At 44.8% G+C, this 21,844-nt stretch overlaps 1 protein-coding gene across 1 annotated transcript in view; it reads left to right on the top strand.

Annotated features, from left to right (window-relative positions):
• The window catches only part of LOC311139170 (phosphatase and actin regulator 4B-like), a 62,322-nt gene that overhangs the window by 29,569 nt on the left and 10,909 nt on the right, over positions 1-21,844 (top strand). Inside the window, exons 2-7 of the mRNA XM_084174062.1 lie at positions 1,694-1,802; positions 1,912-1,956; positions 16,999-17,160; positions 17,507-17,587; positions 18,453-18,995; positions 21,250-21,651. Of these exons, the coding sequence (XP_084030188.1) occupies positions 1,944-1,956; positions 16,999-17,160; positions 17,507-17,587; positions 18,453-18,995; positions 21,250-21,651 (1,201 nt within the window). The 5' untranslated portion in view covers positions 1,694-1,802; positions 1,912-1,943. The remainder of the gene's footprint in view (positions 1-1,693; positions 1,803-1,911; positions 1,957-16,998; positions 17,161-17,506; positions 17,588-18,452; positions 18,996-21,249; positions 21,652-21,844) is intronic.

The raw sequence follows: 21,844 nt of genomic DNA, 5'->3' as shown, positions 1-21,844 counted from the left end.
GAGTTTGTCAAAAGGCACCTAAAGACTCTGAGACCATGAGAAACAAGATTCTCTGGTCTGATGAATCCAAGACTGAACTCTTTGGCCTGAATGCCAAGCGTCATGTCTGGAGGAAACCTGGCACCATCCCTACGGTGAAGCTTGGTCCTTGCAGCATCATGCTGTGGGGATGTTTTTCTGCGGCAGGGACTGGGAGACTACTCAAGATCAAGGGAAAGAAGAATGGAGCAAAGTACAGAGAGATCCTTGATGAAAACCTGCTCCAGAGCGCTCAGGACCTCAGACTGGGGCGAAGGTTCACCTTCCAACAGGACAACGACTCTTAAGCACACAGCCAAGACAATGCAGGAGAGGCTTCGGGACAAGTCTCAATGTCCTTGAGTGGCCCGGAATTGAACCCGATTGAACATCTCTGGAGAGACCTGAAAATAGCTGTGCAGTGACGCTCCCCATCTAACCTGACAGAGCTTGAGAGGATCTGCAGAGAAGAATGGGGGAAAGTCCGCAAATACAGGTGTGCCAAACTTGTAGCGTCATACCCAAGAAGACTTGAGGCTGTAATGGCTGCCAAAGGTGCTTCGTCTTATCTCGATCGCCCACTGGAGTTTATATTTTTTATTCATTACCAGTATGAAAATGTATGCACTCACTTACTGTAAGTCGCTCTGGATAAGAGCGTCTGCTAAATGACTAAAATGTAAAATGTAAATGTAAATTAGACGCGCATTCGGTCCTTATATTACTGTAGCATAGGCTATGCTGCAGCAAATGTAAGCATACCTGTCACATGTAAAAAAAAGTTACCATGATGAGATGATAGGTCTACATGCGTTGTGAACTGCACTCCATACCGAGATGGTCTGTCCCCACCATGAGCATTGATGATTGATTATGCAGAGAGCCGAGAGAAGGCCATAGAGTAGCCAGCTTTAGAAATCCCATATTAACAGTTCCATTTCACGTCATGCTATTGATATAAAACATTTATTATAATTTACCAGTTTCTCGCAGTTATTTATCCCGGGAAAAGGGAGTGGTTTTGGGTGGTAAATCTTGGTAACCGGGTTCCCGCCATTCAACCCTAACCTGCACCCACACTTTTTCACACATTTGCTCACTCAACCACCTCTCCCTTGACACTCCACCATCTCTCCCTTGACACACACGCACACACCTTTCCTGTGCTTGTCCTTCATTCGCCCTGAAAAAGTCCCTGTTACAGCAGATCTGCTCGAGTTGACGACACTAAAAATAAGTTTCAAACGTGCTCACGCTCTGTTCCCAAGGTTTAATATTGTCCCCCTGGCTACACCAGCTGGAGTCAGTGTGTGTATTTCAGTCTAGATGGACTGTAAATGAGCATGTCCTTTGGCTCTCTTTTCCAAAGTTAATATTTAGTTACCATACACCACAATATGTTCTTTGCCAATTGTTTTTATTAACTAGCTTATAATTTAGATTTGTATGTAAATCTGAAGAGGAAAAATGCAGTTTCCAAACAATCGTTAAGACAATGTGTGTTTGGGTGTCATAGCGATGCATTACCCTTCTCCTCACTCCAAATCCTCTAAATATTTAAGTGTTGTTTTATGTGGAATGTCACTTGAGTTTATCGATCCCCATTAAAACTGGTTAAATGCTCTCCCCTCCCAGCTGTGTGTGACTGACTGTGTGTTGTGCTGTCTCTGGACAGAGGGACCGAGCCGAGAGGGCATCTCCAGGGAGGCCTGAAACCTCTCCCCACAGAACTACCTACTGCTGCTGAAGACCACCACCTCCCAACACCAATGACCTTCTACAGTGTACATCTCTTCAGTTTTTACATAAATACTACTCATGAAAGTCAAAGTTGCCATTTTGCCATTTACCTCTGCAGGCTAATAAATAAAAATGTTGCGGTTTCTTTTTCAGGAAGCGTTGACTGTTGTGCCTCAGACCTTGTAATGGAAAATCGTGGTAAGTTTGGCTTCTTGTTCATTGTGGTTTGTGTAGTAGTGCAATATAGACCTGGGTGTGTTTATGGGGCAGTTTGTTTTTGCTGCTACTCGACGCACAGCAGACAGCTCAGTACTCTATGGCGCCCTCTGTAGGCTAGTGAGACAGGTTCCCTCCCTTTCTTGTTAGTACCAGTCTGTGTTGAGCTTCAGTTCCGTCTGCCTGCTGAAGAGGCCTGGCCCAGTCTGTTTTCCAGGTCAGGCTGACATGTTCCGGGCTCATGTGGATTGGCCCAGCTCTCTTTCTCGCCCTCTCTCTGGAAGCCTGCCCAGTTTGGAGGCTTTATGTGGGGCAGTGAGAAAAGGCCGTACAACTACAGATTCCATCTTTAGAAGCAAAGAGAGAGAAAGGGAAGGGGGAAAGGGGAATACCTAGTCAGTTGTAAAACTGAAATGTGTCTTCCGCATTTAACCCAAACCCTCTGAATCAGAGAGGTGCGGAGGGCTGTCTTAATTGACATCCACTTCATCGGCACCTGGGGAACAGTGGGGTTAACTGTCTTGCTCAGGGCAGAACAACATACTTTTTTTTACTTTGTTGGCTCTGGGATTTGATCCAGCAACCTTTCGGATACTGGCCAAACTCTCCTATCCGAGAGAGACACAGCCCAAGACTGCAGATGAAGGGCAGAGACCTCATCTGTTCAAATCAGCAAATACTTTAGCTGTGCTTGATTGAGCTTGCCTGGCACAATGGAACCAATAGGATAGTCCCCAAAGTGCAAACCTCGCCCACCTGTCACTCCAGACAGTATTAATCAAACGCTCAAAGTATTTGAAGGAAAACAACGATTTAAACCCAGGAGCCTGTTCATGATAGAACTTTCAGATAGGAATGTATCGTGAAGAACAGATATGATTGTCTGTCAGATCATGCCAGCTCTATTCACTCTATTTCTATCTGCGACGTCCAGAACGTTTCACATCACTGAATACACCCCAGGTCGGTTCAGTGCCCTGTGTTGGCATGTTGCATGTGACCCCAGGTAGTGGGTTTAAACGTGCCCTTCATTCTAACCAAAACAGCCTGGCTGGCTAGCCTTCCTCCTCTTCTGCCGATCTCTCTCTCCACCCTCTCCTATGAGAAAGAGTTGTTTGTGTTGGTACCTTAACACTCCCTTCTTTCTCCCTCTGTCTCTGTATCTTGCCCAAACAGTTTGCGCCTCTCCTTGGCAAACACAAGTTTCAAAGGCATGCTAATCCCTCGGAGCCTGTTCAGATTTCGATAAGGAACCAGGCGCAGGGCAGACAGAAAATAGAAAACAGCAGCCAGCCAGCCAACCAGCCAGCGTTGTGTAGAGAGGGGCACACACAGAATGAAAATGAGAAGCGTTCCACCTCAAAAAGCACAACAAAGAGGATTTCGACACCCACCATTTCAGATTGTTCTGAAATCTTTTCTGATAAGATTAGCATTCCTGCAACATTATTTTGTTTAAATATAATTTGATCTCTGAGAAATTAAGCTGATTGATTGCACCCAAATTGGCCATTTTAAATTATAGGATTCATATAATATTCAATAAATATAGTACATAACATCCGATTTGTACCCCAACAAAAATCTTACAATGAGTAATATTCCAAAGAAATGGTCAAAAGCCACCCACGGACCCCCCCCCCCCACACCCCCAAGCCAATCCGTATCAGTTTTGACAAGTATACTGAACAAAAATATAAACGCAACATGCAACAATTTCAATGATTTTACTGAGTTACAGTTCATATAAGGAAATCAGTCAATTGAAATAAATTAATTAGGCCCTAATCTATGGATTTCACATGACTGGGCAGGGGTGCAGCCATGGGTGGGCCTGGGAGGCATATGCCCACCCACTTGGCAGCTTGGCCAAGCTAATCAGAATGAGTTTTTCCTCACAAAAGGGGAAAAAGACAGAAATACGCCTCAGTTTCATCAGCTGTCCAGGTGGCTGGTCTCAGACGATCCCGCAGGTAAAGAAGCCGGATGTGGAGGTCCTGGGCTGGCGTGGTTACATGTGGTCTGCGGTTTTGAGGCCGGTTGGACGTACTGACAAATTCTCTAAAATGACCTTGGAGGCGGCTTATTGTAGAGAAATTAACATTACATTCTCTGGCAACGGTTCTGGTGGACATTCCTGCAGTCAGAATGCCAATTGCATGCTCCCTCAAAATCTGTGGCATTGTGTTGTGTGACAAAACTGCACATTTTAGAGTGGCCTTTTATTGTCCCCAGCACAAGGTGCAACTGTGTAATGATCATGTTTTTTAATCAGCTTCTTGATATGCCACACCTGTCAGGGGGATGGATTATCTTGGCAAAGGCGAAATGCTCACTAACAAGGATGTACACAAATTTGAGAGAAATAAGCTTTTTGTGCGTATGGAACATTTCTGGGATCTTTTCTTTCAGCTCATGAAACATGGGACCAACACTTTACATGTTGCGTTTATATTTTTGTTCAGTATAGTATGGAGCTGCGGCTCGGAGTATTGTTTCTTCATATCCTATGTAATGCATTCTCATGCTAAAAAGTAAGCATTTGAAACAGTGGCCAGGTAAACATGGGTGTCATGGCTTGCTGAAATGACATGGAACGAACCAGTACCGTCTCTGTGAAGTAGATAGTTGTAGCTCTGTCATGAGTGCTGACTGGAAATGAATGTTAAGAAGGCTTTTGTGAAGCATACACAGCCATTTTGAATGGCTAGCCATTGCATTCATTTTTCACATTGACATTTGAGTCATTTAGCAGACACTCTTATCCAGAGAGACTTACAGGAGCAATTAGGGTTGTGCCTTGCTCAAGGGCATGTCAACAGATTTTTCACCAAGTCGGCTCGGGGATTCAAACCAGCAACCTTTCTGTTATTGGCCCAACGCTCTTAACTGCTAGACCTGCCACCCCATTCCTATAATAATTGACCACCTCCGCAGTACAAGAGACGTCTCTGCTGCTGGAATGCTGTGTGGTCTCAGAGCAGACACTTCCTCCTCTCTATCTGAACTACATCTCCATTGATAGAGGGCACAGATAGAAATAGATCTCTCTCCCAAAGGACAAGCTAGTAGCTTTGTACCTGCTCTGGTTTTCCGGCTTTAAACAATTTAATTTCTATGTCGGAAGTGAGAGATAGAAGGTACTACTTTCTATATATTTTTTTTTCGTTTTTTCTCTCTCTGGCCCCACTGCCCATCCTTTCAGTTCTCTGTGAATACTCACACCTCTCAGCCCTACTGCTCATGCTGTACATCCATATGGTGGCTCCATAGAGACAGAATATGAATACCTCAGTGGGTGTCCTTATTTAACCTTTGACCTGGATCTGGCCACTGTCAGGTCACATGAGCAGTCAGAGCCCACCGCTGTTGAAGAAACTACTTTTGTTACTACTGGGCGGTTTTGGTCTATTAAGCTGCTGAGTGCCCCCTTCAAAGTGGAAAGGAGAACTGCGGTGGGCATATATGAAGGGCTAAAGCCCGAGAGGTTAGCCAGAGAATGTTGGTAAATTCTGTTGTGGTAAATCCCATCTTATCACTCACTCACTCTAAAATACAAACGCATATTTATACTCCACCAGTGCAGCTCAAAGCAATGATAGGCATCCGTCTGTGAATGCTGACCGGCCCAGAGAGCCAAGGAGGGAGGGTCAGTGAGAAAGGGAGAGGGAGGGGAGCACTTCAAGGGAGCAGGGAGGGTAGGTCTTATGGAGACCGAAAGAGGGAGGGAGATTGGGAGGAGTATATCGAAAGAGGTAGAGGGGAAAGAAAGTCGCACAGAGTTGCTGGCGAAGTAGACAGAGGTGTCCGGGAAAGAGGAGACCAGGGAACTTGGTTGAACAAGTTGTGGACCAGGTGTGCTCCTACTCTACCCAGCACAGAGTGCCTATTCCTGGGTAGAAAGAGCAAGAGAGGCCCCTCTGGGGCTGGATCATGGGACAGAGCCTTCCTCTGGAGACCTCAGCTCAGGACCAACACTAACACATCCACCGCAGCAGTGAGTTTCTAGCTTACTCACTCACTCATTCAGTCACTCACATACACATGCTCAATAATCAGTCTCACAAGTACACACACACGCACATTTATAAATACACTCAAACACTTTCACTCACTTATAAAAAGATCCTTAGTGTTGTTTTTCTAGTTTTTTTCAACATCTTACCTGCGCCGCTTGAGTGAAGGAGAGAGGGCAGAGGAGAGGCGGGGGCTGGAGATTGTGTAATCAACAATGTTGCACACTTTATCTCTCGCTCTCTTTTTACCACAGGGAATGCTAAAAATCACTGGGATCAGGTGGATGAATATCAGCTGTATGTGTGTGTGCACCCACATTACTGAGTGCAGGATACCCTTCTGACGTGCTATGTGCAAAACAAAAAGATTAGCCGCACAAACACATGCCTCACTGTTTGCGGCAGTAAACTGAGATATTGAAAGAAAAATCTGAGAGGTTACTGGAAATAGGATTGTCTGTCTGTGAATGTGTAGGGCGTTTTTATGTGCTTTTTCTGGAGCCATTCCATCCCCCTTTCCCTCAGTATTGTTGTGGCCTGTCATCCCACGGAGGTTAAGCCTATGAGGTTGGGTAGTCTTGCTGGGTTATTGTATAGAGATGAAGTATGGCAACCAGCGAGTAATCGGCCCTGGCATTTCTAACACACCGGACCATTTTTTTCCTGTAGGACCCCACACTGGACCAGTTATTAGCCAGTTACCAGTTACTGACCAAGTTAGACAGGCCCACTAGGCTAAAAATGGACCAGCCCATCTGGCATTTAAAATGCCAGATGGCCAGTCCGATCCTGTGTGTAGGTACAAGTACACAAAACCAGGTTTAGAAATAACTATATTTTCAACCGACAACTTTAGGGATTGGAATTACCTCTCTGTACCACCCACTAGTCAAAGCTTATCTAGGCTCCATTTCAAAACATGGAAGTTGACTAGTTTAGGGATGAGGAGGGAGGGGGTGGGCTTTCCTTGCGGAAGCAGACTCTTATGTAAATCAGGCTGCTCGAGGCAGCGGGCCTGCTGCTGAGGCCCTTAAAACAACACTATCTTCTCTCCACCACATGCTCACCTGACTGCTCCTGCTATGAGTCAATGAGTCATGGGGCTGAGGCTAAACCATAATTAGCTACAGTTTGTTACGTGAGATATGTGATAACTATGTTTCCATATTCAACGTTACAGCTTAGCTTATACAAAATGGCGCCATTGATTTTTCAACTAACCTGCTCTTGGCGATACTTTATTTTCTCGTTTCGGGTACAGGGTTATCTTATAAATGTCCGTGTCCAGTTGCTGGTGGTTCCACACAAAAAAAATACTTTAAACCATGTTTTGTATCAAGTGAGAAATGCCTCTTGCATGGGTGTAAATCTTTGTTTTGGTTGCACTGTGTGACTTGCTGTCATCTACTACTAGAAACGACTAGATCCTGCGAAGATGCTGGGAAATGCTACATGTGTGGTGGAGAAGAACCTTGTGCGGTACAAAACATGTATTTAATAGCTTTGAGGTTTTTTTGCAGTTTTTTGGCAAAACCATCTGCAACTGGACACTGACATTTATAATAAAATGTTCCCTAGTGACCACTACTCAGGCCTCTTTCTTTTTGTGGAGGGAGACTTGGTGTGAGGTAGTGATGTGCAGTTCGAAATATTTTTTTGAACAACTCTTTTTATTGACTCGATAGTGATGATTAGTTTTTCTGAGTGACTCGTTCATTTTTCGTCATTCTTTTGAACTGCTGGCCGCAATTAATTCTACAGCAGGATTAATTCTCCGGCTCCTGAGACGTGCTCCGACCAACAACTGTCTCATATACAGTGAGGGAAAAATGTATTTGATCCCCTGCTGATTTTGTACGTTTACCCACTGACAAAGAAATTATCAGTCTATAATTTTAATGGTAGGTTTATTTGAACAGTGAGAGACAGAATAACAACAAAAAAATCCAGAAAAACACATGTCAAAAATGTTATAAATTGATTTGCATTTTAATGAGGGAAATAAGTATTTGACCCCCTCTCAATCAGAAAGATTTCTGGCTCCCAGGTGTCTTTTTTATACAGGTAACGAGCTGAGATTAGGAGCACACTCTTAAAGGGAGTGCTCCTAATCTCAGTTTGTTACCTGTATAAAAGACACCTGTCCACAGAAGCAATCAATCAATCAGATTCCAAACTCTCCACCATGGCCAAGACCAAAGAGCTCTTCAAGGATGTCAGGGACAAGATTGTAGACCTACACAAGGCTGGAATGGGCTACAAGACCATCGCCAAACAGCTTGGTGAGAAGGTGACAACAGTTGGTGCGATTGTTCGCAAATGGAAGGAACAAAAAATAACTGTCAATCTCCCTACAAGATCTCACCTCGTGGAGTTGCAATGATCATGAGAACGGTGAGGAATCAGCCCAAAACTACACAGGAGGATCTTGTCAATGATCTCAAGGCAGCTGGGACCATAGTCACCAAGAAAACAATTGGTAACACACTACGCCGTGAAGGACTGAAATCCTGCAGCGCCCGCAAGGTCCCCCTGCTCAAGAAAGCACATATACAGGGCCGTCTGAAGTTTGCCAATGAACATCTGAATGATTCAGAGGAGAACTGGGTGAAAGTGTTGTGGTCAGATGAGACCAAAATCGAGCTCTTTGGCATCAACTCAACTCGCCGTGTTTGGAGGAGGAATGCTGCCTATGACCCCAAGAACACCATCCCCACCGTCAAACATGGAGGTGGAAACATTATGCTTTGGGGGTGTTTCTCTGCTAAGGGGACAGGACAACTTCACCGCATCAAAGGGACGATGGACAGGACCATGTACCGTCAAACATTGGGTGAGAACCTCCTTCCCTCAGCTAGGGCATTGAAAATGGGTCGTGGATGGGTATTCCAGCATGACAATGACCCAAAACAAACGGCCAAGGCAACAAAGGAGTGGCTCAAGAAGAAGCACATTATTTATTTATTTATTTATTTATTTATTTATTTATATATATATATATATATATATATATATATATATATATATATATATATATATATATATATATATATATATTTAACCTTTTATTTAACTAGGCAAGTCAGTTAAGAACAAATTCTTATTTACAATGACGGCCTACACCGGCCAAACCCGGACGACGCTGGACCAATTGTGCGCCGGCCTATGGGACTCCCAATCACGGCCGGTTGTGATACAGCCTGGAATCGAACCAGGGGGTCTATAGTGACGCCTCAAGCACTGAGATGCAGTGCCTTAGACCACTGCGCCACTCGGGAGCCCTTTTAATTAATTAATTAATTAATTAATTAATTAATTAATTAATTAATTAATTAATTAATTAACATTAAGGTCCAGGAGTGGCCTAGCCAGTCTCCAGACCTTAATCCCATAGAAAATCTGTGGAGGGAGCTGAAGGTTCGAGGTGCCAAACGTCAGCCGCGAAACCTTAATGACTTGGAGAAGATATGCAAAGAGGAGTGGGACAAAATCCCTCCTGAGATGTGTGCAAACGTAGTGGCCAACTACAAGAAACGTCTGACCTCTGTGATTGCCAACAAGGGTTTTGCCACCAAGTACGAAGTCATGTTTTGCAGAGGGGTCAAATACTTATTTCCCTCATTAAAATGCAAATCAATTTATAACATTTTTGCATGCGTTTTTTCTGGATTTTTTTGTTGTTATTCTGTCTCTCACTGTTCAAATAAACCTACCATTAAAATTATAGACTGATCATTTCTTTGTCAGTGGGTAAACGTACAAAATCAGCAGGGGATCAAATACTTTTTTCCCTCACTGTATGCGCACAGGCAGCATAGAGAAGAAAAATACATGTTTAGAACTGATAATTGATCGCATGGTGCAATTAATTGATTATTGAATGTTATGATGGGGACTGCTTTGTAGAACCAAAACACACACAGCCTCTGCTCAACAAACTCGAACTCGAGAACAAATCGTGTGAGGTGCTGCAGTTAGCAAACGATATTGTGCTTATCACCCTCACGGCAGTAAAGCAATGCATTCCGCCAAGAGTCGTTCACAATATAGTCCGGTTGCGGCCACAACTAGACCTCGTTTCAAATGTATCAATAAATAATATTGTTTGTATGCCTAGAAATCAACAAATGTACATTGTTTAAAGCACACTTTTACAAGTCTCAGTCACAAATGACCGCTCCAATAAGCAAACATCTTATGGTGAACGACATGTGAACAAGAAGCTTGTAGAATCATTACTTTTTCAAGTCTTCAGTTCATCGTTCGCCGGTAGGGGGTCCTACGTGCTCTGGGCATTACTGACTCAAATGAACGAAATTAGTCGATTTCATTATTTTGACCAAACGAGTCAAAGATCATAGTCAGTAAAAATAGCTGAACTTCCCATCACTAGTCTGAGGTGTGGAAGATGTTTGACAGCAGGTGTGGCTATTAGCATTGCTTTGAGGTCATCCCAGTCTGGCGGTTTCCACTAGATCGTAAAACCACAAAGTCAAAATTGGCTATATTGTAAAAATTCACAAAAAAATTATCTTAATTTAAGATTAGGCATAAGGTTGGGTTTAAAATCACATTTTAAGAAGATAAATTGTAGAAATAGGTGGAACTTATGACATTGTGGCTGTGGTAACTGTTACAGGCTTTGATTTTCGTTTTCGAGGTTGGTTCTATTTAGGTGTGGACGCGCACTGATTGGAATTATCCTCATTGGTCAGGATGTGTTGCACCTGTCACCTCATTAGTCAGTTGTTAGTTTCAGGTGATATTTAAGAGCTACAGAGCCAACGCTTCAGTGGGCATCTCTTTTTATCTTGTCTCACCTGTTTGGTTTGTGCCACGTTTATTTGCACCTAAGTTGGTGTGGGTTTTCTTTTCTTTTAGTTTGTCTGCTATCAGGCAAATCTAGTGGGCGTCCATGGTGGGTGTTTTAAGACCCTACTCAAGTTTGTTTGGCCAGCACCCAGTCAGTAGGCACCCCCATGGATGCCTTTTCAGAACCCATTTTAAAACCCCACCTGTTTTTGTTCTGGTTGTTTTTATTTATTTATTTTATTTCACCTTTATTTAACCAGGTAAGCCAGTTGAGAACAAGTTCACATTTACTACTGCGACCTGGCCAAGATAAAGCAAAGCAATGCGATAAAAACAACAACACAGAGTTACATATGGGGTAAAACAAAACATAAAGTCAAAAATACCACAGAAAATATATATACAGTGTGTGCAAATGAAGCAAATTATGGAGGTAAGGCAATAAATAGGCTATAGTGCAAAATAATTACAATTAGTATTAACACTGGAATGCTAGATGTGCAAGAGATTATGTGCAAATAGAGATACTGGGGTGCAAAAGAGCAAAATAAATAACAATATAGGGATGAGGTAGTTGGGTGGGCTAATTTCAGATGGGCTGTGTACAGGTGCAGTGATCGGTAAGGTGCTCTGACAACTGATGCTTAAAGTTAGTGAGGGAGATAAGTCTCCAGCTTCAGAGATTTTTGCAATTCGTTCCAGTCATTGGCAGCAGAGAACTGGAAGGAATGGCGGCCAAAGGAGGTGTTGGCTTTGGGGATGACCAGTGAGATATACCTGCTGGAGCGCAGACTATGGGTGGGTGCTGCTATGGTGACCAATGAGCTAAGATAAGGCAGGGATTTGCCTAGCAGTGATTTATAGATGGCCTGGAGCCAGTGGGTTTGACGACGAACATGTAGTGAGGACCAGCCAACAAGAGCGTACAGGTCACAGTGGTGGGTAGTGTATGGGGAGACAAAACGGATGGCACTGTGATAGACTACATCCAATTTGCTGAGTAGAGGGTTGGAGGCTATTTTGTAAATGACATCGCCGAAGTCAAGGATTGGTAGGATAGTCAGTTTTACGAGGGCATGTTAGGCAGCATGAGTGAAGGAGGCTTTGTTGCGAAATAGGAAGCTGATTCTAGATTTAACTTTGGATTGGAGATGCTTAATGTGAGTCTGAAAGGAGAGTTTACAGTCTAACCAGACACCTAGGTATTTGTAGTTGTCCACATACTCTAGGTCAGACCCGTCAAGAGTAGTAATTCTAGTTGGGTGGGCGGGTGCCAGCAGCGTTCGATTGAAGAGCATGCATTTAGTTTTACTAGTGTTTAAGAGCAGTTGGAGGCTACTGAAGGAGTGTTGTATGGCATTGAAGCTTGTTTGGAGGTTTGTTAACAGAGTGTCCAATGAAGGGCCAGATGTATACAAAATGGTGTCGTCTGCGTAGAGGTGGATCTGAGAGTCACCAGCAGCAAGAGCGACATCATTGATATACACAGAGAAAAGAGTCGGCCCAAGAATTGAACCCTGTGGCACCCCCATAGAGACTGCCATAGGTCCAGACAACAGGCCCTCCGATTTGACACATTGAACTCTATCTGAGAAGTAGTTGGTGAACCAGGCGAGGCAGTCATTTGGGAAACCAAGGCTATTTAGTCTGCCAATAAGAATGCGGTGGTTGACAGAGTCGAAAGCCTTGGCCAGGTCGATGAAGACGGCTGCACACTACTGTCTATTATCGATCGCGGTTATAATATCGTTTAGGACCTTGAGCGTGGCTGAAGTGCACCCATGACCAGCTCGGAAACCGGATTGCATAGCGGAGAAGGTACGGTGGGATTCGAAATGGTTGGTGATCTGTTTGTTAACTTGGCTTTCAAATACTTTCGAAAGGCAGGGCAGGTCTGTAACAGTTTGGATCTAGATTGTCACCCCCTTTGAAGAGGGGGATGACCGCGGCAGCTTTCCAATCTCTGGGGATCTCAGACGTTACGAAAGAGAGGTTGAACAGGCTAGTAATAGGGGTTGCGACAATTTCGGCAGCTAGTTTTAGAAAGAAAGGGTCCAGATTGTCTAGCCCAGCTGATTTGTAGGGGTCCAGATTTTTCAGCTCTTTCAGAACATCAGCTGTCTGAATTTGTGTGAAGGAGAAGCGGGGGGGGGGGGCATGGGCAAGTTGCAGCGGAGGGTGCAGAGTTGGTGGCCGGGGTAGTGGTAGCCAGGTGGAAAGCATGGCCAGCCGTAGCAAAATGCTTGTTGAAATTCTCGATTATTGTAGATTTATCGGTGGTGATAGTGTTTCCTAGCCTCAGTGCAGTGGGCAGCTGGGAGGAAGTGCTCTTATTCTCCATGGACTTTACAGTGTCCCAAAACTTTTTGGAGTTAGTGCTACAGGATGCACATTTCTGTTTGAAAAAGTTAGCCTTTGCTTTCCTGACTGTTTGTGTATATTGGTTCCTAACTTCCCTGAAAAGTTGCATATCGCGGGGGCTATTTGATGCTAATGCAGTACGCCACAGGATGTTTTTGTGCTGGTCAAGGGCAGTCAAGTCTGAGGAGAACCAGCGGCTATATCTGTTCATAGTTCTGTATTTTTTGAATGGGGCATGTTTATTTAAGATTGAGAGGAAAGCACTTTTAAAGAACAACCAGGTATCCTCTACTGACGGAATGAGATCTATATCCATCCAGGATACCTGGGCCAGGTCAATTAGGAAGGCCTGCTCGCTAAAGTGTTTTAGGGAGCGTTTGACAGTGATGAGGGGTGGTCGTTTGACCGCGGACCCGTTACGGACGCAGGCAATAAGGCAGTGATCGCTGAGATCCTGGTTGAAGACAGCGGAGGTGTATTTAGAGGGTAAGTTAGTCAGGGAATATCTATGAGGGTAGGTACCCATGTTTACGGATTTAGGGTTGTACCTGGTAGGTTTGTTGACTCAGAGAGGTCTGGATGACAAGTTCAAAGTGAATGATGCAGTGACAGCCAGGATACCAGGCTAGACAGGAGGCTCATTTGTTAGTTCCCTATTTCTATTTTCTTATTTTTTTCTTATTGGGGAATGTAACATAACTAGTGACGACCCAGTCTGACCCTGTTTCCTTATTGGTAAGCTCTAGATGGGCTGGCTTCCTGATTTGGACAGCACTGTCTAGCCTGGTATCCTGGCTGTCACTGCATCATTCACTTTGAACTTGTCATCCAGACCTCTCTGAGTCCTTTGTTTTTACATAAAGGCATTGTACACAACATCTAAGGATTCTTCAAGAGGTCTGGTGATTGATGATTTAGAAGGGAGTGATGATGATGCAGGGTTTATGGTATTGTTATACAACGGGTGTGTCTAATCCTGAATGCTGATTGGTTAAAACCAAATTTCAGCTGGTGTCTATTCCACAAATTACCACTGGCTAAATCTATGACGTTAAAATGCCTATTTACTCTGTTCCATCTGACTGCGCAATCCACTGTCACATCAGCCCAGCCAGGCACTTTATATACTTGATCTCAACTATAAAAAGCATCTAGACATTATCTCATATTTATTTTAGAGTAACATTTAGTTTTCAACAGCGGAGATTTGTATAAACCTTGCTGTCAGGCTCTCTGACATTTGCAACATTGTTTCAATATTCAAATTCGATCCCCAGTTGTCACATAGTAATAAACGTGTCGGGATGAGACAGACAGGCAGGCACCGTTTCTCAGCCAGTCGAAATCATGAATCAGCTGGCATTATTTTTATGGACATATACAAAGAAATGTGAATTGAAAAAAGCTCAAACGAAACGAAGTGCAGCTAGTTTACAGTCTTTCCAGCTTCAGTTTGAAGTGATTGTGTTAGCTGTGTTGTTGTCTAGCTCCTCTGAACGACAGTGTCCTGACGAGTGAGCACATTTTCTATGCCAGGCGAAATCGCCTCATTAGCTCATAGTTATGGATGCATACAAATAAATGTCACTAGAAAACAGCTTAAACAAATGCAAATGAAGCTACTTTGCTGTTCTTCTGGCTGCACTTGACGTGACTGTAAGTTATCCATAGTTGGCTAGCTAGCAAGCAAGGGATAAGAACGTTGCCAGTATGAATAAATTCATCAAAATAAAGTTTTTAATGAAAATGTGTCATTCATTATTTGAATAGGTTGGTAACCCGTTGTATAAAAGTGATAATGCCCTCAAAGCCGGTGTTTGAAGGATATATTGGCACGGTTTGCTAACAACACCCTTGCCGATATATCTTCCAAACACCGGCTTCTCTGGCATTATCACTTAATATTCTGTCCTGTGTGCTTTATAGCCTACAGTACAGGCTCTCAGTTGAAACAGGCTCTCTGTTTCCATGTCCAGTACAGTAAGATGTGTGAGGGGTGGAGGTTGTCTTTGTTCTCTGTCACAGTTAGGAACAGGGTGGAGTGCCGTTTCCTCCCTGTGTTTCCCAGACCTTTCCCCCCCCTTTCCTCTGTCCGAGTCACACAGCTGCAGACAGCCTACACACACACCAGACCTCCACTCACTCTTCAGGCACCCTTTTGACAAAAAAATGGGTATAGGAAGGATCCATTTGGTCACCTTTCCAATCTCCGGGATAAGAAACTGTATTTCTTGCTACCAGCTGAATGGAGTGAATGTGCTGCTGCTGTGTGTTTCTGGTAGTATCAGTCAGTCAACCCACTGGATCTGGAGTGTGTCGGCCCAGCACAGCCAGCACTTATCCTGCTTGAGTGGATTTAGCTGACCTGCCTGCCTGCCGCACTCTCCTTGTCAAAGGCAGACCGCTCTGCCAGAGCCTGCTGTGCCTGTGTGTAGGAGAACCAGGGGAGTGTATGTGTTACAGACCACTGCATTTAGCAACTCGTTCTTTGGACATCATGAACTGAATCCACTGCTTTCTGTAACTTCCAGAGGAGCTGGATGTACATGATTTGGACCTGGCCTCTGAACTTGTTTTGTCCGCATGTGGCTTAGCAGCCTGTGGGTCTCTGCGCTGTCACAGCCGCCCCCAGCCCTACCTAGGGTGTTAGGATCGACTAGGGACAAGAGAGTTTGAGTTTTTGAACACAACCTTTTGCTTCCTCATGGCATGCTGCCTGAAGTCCCACCACCATGGAAGCTTGACCCTGAGCTCTCACCCAGGTAGACTAGCTCTGTAATATAACCTCCATGACCCTGCTTTGGAGCCCATTTCCACCTTTTGGCATGCATGTTTCCTCTACCTCCACTTCTGGCCTTTCGAAGGAAGGTATTGTATAGTATTATTACATCTGCCCATAAACCCTCCTGTAGCTCAGTTGGTAGAGCATGGCGCTTGCAACGCCAGGGTTGTGGGTTTGATTCCCACGGGGGGTCAGTATGAAAAAAATATGCACTCACTAAAGGACATCCTGTGTTTGTGGGACTTGTTGGTTGTTTTGCCCCAGCCTCTCTCTACACGGAAAATATTATGTCTGCTGAATAAAAACCTCAACCTTAGAGGAACCTGGCTCACAGAGTTGTTCTGTGACAGGCCTTGTGTAGCTCAGCACCTTGTCAGTCAGCCTGTCAATCACCTGAGCTGTTACCATGGCAGCTGGATGTCTATGCGTGTCTCGGAGAGAGACGCACTCAGGCCAAAGAGAGAGTCCTACCTCCAAATTATTTTTAAAGGTGTATGACTCCACATTGTTAGTGAAAAAGCATATAGAGTGCAATGTGTGTCTGTGTGCTTCCACATAGCCTGTTGGTATTGAAAGGCTGATAACAATATTTTCCCAGTAGGGAGGAATGTGAGACTCTTGACTGTGGGAAGCTATGGATGGAGGCCAGTGCAAGAGGGACTCTCCCATCACATAACTGTTGGTTACTTGGTTGTGAATGTGTGGAGGAGTACATGAGCTTTCACCATCACCCTGCCAAAGCACACACAGTCCCAGAGCTCTGAGCTAAAGATAATAACCTTCCTAATGAGTCTGGCCCTCCCATGTCTTTACTCATGGTTCATATGGGTGTCAGGCTAGCCTAGCTAAGCTAATGTTCTTCTGCACTTTTACTCCGTGTGCATATGGGTGTCAGGCTAGCTCAGCTAGGCTAATGCTCTACTGTGAAAATGTCTGGGCTCTGGTTAGCTCTGCTCTCTGTGCTGTTATGTTGTAGATGCCCAGTTGTGGTTGTCATATTTCAACAGTGTTTCTTGACTCTCCATTCTTCTCTCACTGACTCCATTCCTCCAGATGATGACGTTGACCACCTGCACAACACGACGGGGGGAGATGGGGACGGCACCCCTATCCCATGCAAGGGCAAGGGCAAGTTCTCTACCCTTGGCAAGATCTTCAAACCATGGAAGTGGAGGAAAAAGAAAAGCAGCGAGAAGTTTACGGAAACTTCAGAAGGTTTGTGTTCCGGCTTCATTGTGGTTGTTTGTTTTTATGTGTTGCATTCAATCTTTATCATACGCCTTTCAGTGTGCTTTTTCCTGTCTCTTGGTGATGTTATGTACATGCCATGGCTTTTTCCAGTGTGTCCAGTTCAGTCTGCTTAAAAAAGACAATTGTTATAGTGGTTAGAATAATATCCTTTTTATTTGAAGATCTGTAAACTTACATCTGACTTCTGGAACGTGATATGACACACTAAAATTTGAAGTATTATCTTCGGTTTTATATGCTATCTGGAATAAATCTGAAAAAAAACTCTGTGCGTTAACGCACAAGCTTAAATTCTGTGTGTTGACGGCAGTTCTGGAGAGAAAGATGTCGATGAGGCGACCGAGGCAGGAGCTTATAGAACAGGGAGTGCTGAAGGAGCTCCCGGAGAATGGTAAGAGTGCTGCCTCTGGTGATGTCATTCACTCACCTGATCCCCACATGACTCAATCAGCCAGTTCCAGTTGGCTCCCTACTCCTTCCTCTTGCCCCTAACCTTTCAATGTTTCTATATCTGTAAGTTGTAAGCAACATGGTGGACGCTCCACCACTACCCTGCATATACCTATCCAGACCCTTCAGATCTGCAAACATTTAAGGGTTAGGGCAGCCAAGGGGGAGGGAGCAAATTGGAAATGGCTTTATCTGTATCAGACAAAAGTCCAGGGCTATCACACCTACACAGACAGCATAGTCGATGACCGTAACAGCTTCATATTCAGAACACTCAATGGCAGTTGAAGAAAGGCAACTCTCAGGCTCCCTTTTCAACAGTAGAACTATATATTTTGGGAAGAAAATGACATGGTGTTTTTCTTGAGCTGGGGAAATAGCTTTTAAAGTCAGTGTGTTCTGTGCTCTTACTCACTCTGCCGGCGTCAGTGTTGCAGAGGTCCATTTATTAAACATATTTCACTCCAGGGGCAGAGCTCTGATCCAAAGGGGTTGGCAGTTAGGACACCTTTCTCAAACCTCACATTCTGAAGGGGGCTGTGAAATCATGTCCAGATCCACTGAGGGAACCAATCCAAAAGTCCATCCTGTGCCTTATTTCAACAAGCCAAATAAATTTGACAATTTCTACTCAAATATGCACAACATTTTGAGTAGAGATAATGGCTTTGTTAGATTTCTGACTAACCACTCCCTCACACTTGGTTGGTGACTCAAAGTAGTGTTAGTTTATAGATCTTCTCATGTGTGAGTGACGGTTGTCTCTGTATGGAAAGTCTCACTGCTTGTATCCATTTTTGTGACAGAAGGGGACGATCCTCACAGCCCCAAACAGCCCTACGTGAAGAATGGCCACACCCTGCCCATGGGTGGAGGTGGTGGAGGGGGCAGAGTGCAGGAGAACCAGACAAGACCCACCTCAGACTCTGGGATGAACCCATCAGACTTGAAGATTAACCCAGCCTGGCTGCCACAGCCAGAGGACCGCCGGGTCCGCTTCCCCTCGGAAGGAGACCGCCATGGGGACCAGGGTGGCCCCAGAGGCTCTGGACAGCAGGAGGATGGCCGGCGAGGAGGGGGAGGAGGACGATCCCAGGGGGAGGGGGAGGGGGAGTGGAAGTCTAACATGGCCTGGCAGGGCCAGGGGATGGGCCAGGCGCAGGGGATGGGACAGGAGAAGGGGGAGGAGGGGAGACGCGGGGGCAGACTCCACTCTTCTGACGGAGACAAGCGGCCGGGCCTGCAGAAGGCACCATCAGAGGATGGTAGGAAGAGTCGCCCCGCTGAGACAGCATGGAAGCCCACCCTCCCCCGGCACGCATCCGCAGAGGAGGGAAGGGCCCGTAGAGGTGAGCTATTAACACACACATTCTTTTACTTTTAGATTTGTGTGTATTGTTGTGAATTGTTAGAGCTAGGAACACAAGCTAGGAGCTAGGAACACAAGCATTTCGCTACACACGGAATAACATCTGCTAAATATGTGTATGTGACCAATCAAATTTGATTTGACACACACACCCTTATTCTGTGGAGTAGGATGACGCTGTCTCTAGACACTGATCTAAGGTTTGTCTTTTTACCCCTAATTTAAGATTTGAAAAGGATCAGCTGATCCTAGATCTGTGCATAAGGGAAACTTCTGCCCCCCCTCCGTCTTCCTCCTCTTCAGTACTCTGGTTTGGGCCCAGATATAGACAGGAGTCTCTGAGCCTCTTTGCTCCCCTGAGTCCTGCTCCAGCTATGCGTCTTATTCAGGAACAGAAGGGAATAAAGGGAATAGCTCATCCTCTCTTCCTTTCGGAATTAATGCGGCACTATCGTTTTAACCATTCCTGCCCTTAAAAGCTAATGCCTGTCAGCTCAACCGTAACCCTGCTGACGAGCTAAAGCTAGTTGATACCATTCCAGTTATTACACACTTAGCTAAATGGCATTTAGTGTCCGCTGTTTCTTTTAGATCTTACGCTCTCCCTGATTTATATCTTAATCTTCTCGCTTTCTCTCTCTCGCCCTCTATTCTGTCTCTTCTCTCTCACTTCTGAAACTTCCATTTCATCCCTCCCCCTCTCCTTTTTCCCCTTTTCTCTCTCCCTCAGTTTTCTTTGACCTACAGTGCCTTCAGAAAGTATTCACAACCCTTGACTTTTTCCAATACAGTTTCAACCCTTTTGTAATGGCTAGCCTAAATAAGTCACTACAATGATACACGCACCCTTCCTAACTCAGTTGCCAGAGAGGAAGGAAACTGCTCAGGGATTTCAGCATATTAGAGTTTAATGGCTGTGATAGGAGATAACTCAGGATGGCTCAACAACATTGTAGTTACTCCACAATACTAACATAAGTGACAGAATGCAAAGAAGGAAGCTTGTACAGGAAGCCTGTAATCTAACACAACACATCACGGAGTACCACTCTTCATATTTTCAAGCATGGTGGCTGCATCATGTTATAGGTATGCTTGTCATCGGTAAAGACTAGTTTTTTTTAGGATGAAAATAAGTAGAATAGAGCTAAGCACAGGTAAAATCCTAGAGGGAAACTTGGTTCAGTCTGCTTTCAAACAGCAACTGGGAGACAAATTCTCCTTTCAACAGGACAATTACCTAAAATAGAAGGCCAAAATATACACTGCAGTTGCTTACCAAGACAACATTGAATGTACCCGAGTGGCCTAGTTACAGTTTTGACTTAAATTGGCTCTATGGCAAGACTTGAAAATGGCTGACTAGCAATGATCAACTTGACAGAGCTTGAATAATTGTTTTAAAGAATAATGGGCAAATATTGTACCATCCAGGTGTGCAAAGCTCTTAAGAGACTTACCCAGAAAGACTCAGAGCTGTAATTGCTGCCAAAGGTGATTCTAACATGTATTGACTCAAGGGGTTGAATACTTATCTAATCAAGATATGAGTTTTATTTTCCATGTAAAAACAAAAAATCTTACACTTTGACATTAGAGCATTTTGTGTAGATCATTGACCATTAAAAAAAAATGTATCCCACTTTGTAACACAACAAAATGTGAAAAAAGTCAAGGACTGTGAATACTTTCTGAAGGCACTGTATTTCCTCTCTTCTCTGTGACATCAGCGTGTGATAAAGATAAAATAAACTTCAAACTTCAGCTTTGAGGAATGGCGTGGGATAAAAAGCATGGTGGGGGGCTAGGGGAATGGGGGAGGGAGGTTGGTAATTACAGCACTGTTTCTCTTCACAACTGATCCCCTGATAATGACAATCTCATACAAGTTTTTTGATACACACACACACACACACACACACACACACACACACACACACACACACACTAGAGTGGCTGAGTGAATGGCACAAATCGGCTCAGTGCTCCAACCCAAGACTGAAACATTTATGTTTTTTAGGGAGATGCATAATGTGATGAGATTGGCTCTTTCAATAATGGAAAAGATACTAACACGCTCCAAAAAGGCTAGCAGTGTGTAGTGAGTTGCTGTGTGTACGGTCTTTGACACGAATGCGCCCCTGTGTCTCTCATGATGATGATTAGTTATTAAGTGTTCTTTCTTTAACACATGTATGTTATGTAACGTGCTTTGTGTGCTGTGTGTTTTGCAGAAACGGATAGCCATTTTGTTCCTGACCCAGATTCGCTGCGGGACACTCTCCGAGAGCCGCTGCCCCCCAAACAGTCTGTTATGCCCCCCAAGTGGCTGATGAGCTCCACCCCCGAGCCCGGCAATGAAGGGTCACCCTCACCCCGCACCCCATCCAACCACCCTGCAACCACGTACTCTTCACCCCGCACCCCATCCAACCACCCTGCAACCACGTACTCTTCCTCCTCCTCTTCTTCCTCTGCAGTTGCAAAGCCTGCCCGAAATGTCTCCTCTGCAGGCGCCAACCCCCAATCTTCAGCAATAGTGTCCCTTGTGCCATCCTCCACCCCCCAGGCGACCAAGCAGCCTCCCCTCCCCCCGCCCAAGCCCGTCAACAGGGGCGGCAACGCGGCCATGTTGGGTGAGTAGTAGTTCTAGTTGTGGTGGTTGTAGTAGTAGGGACCGCAGCTGCCCATTTAATCACGGGATGGCAGAATTAGCCAATGAGATGCCAGAGGAGACCAGGTGCAGCTTGCATCGATACACACACATATTCACTCGTGCACATGCACACATGCAAAATCAGTGGAGCTTCCTCACGTAACATGTAGTCA

The sequence above is a fragment of the Coregonus lavaretus genome (genome assembly GCF_964263955.1).
Source record: "Coregonus lavaretus genome assembly, chromosome: 13".
In the NCBI taxonomy this organism is placed as follows: domain Eukaryota; kingdom Metazoa; phylum Chordata; class Actinopteri; order Salmoniformes; family Salmonidae; genus Coregonus; species Coregonus lavaretus.
This window is presented reverse-complemented; position numbering and strand designations above follow the sequence as displayed.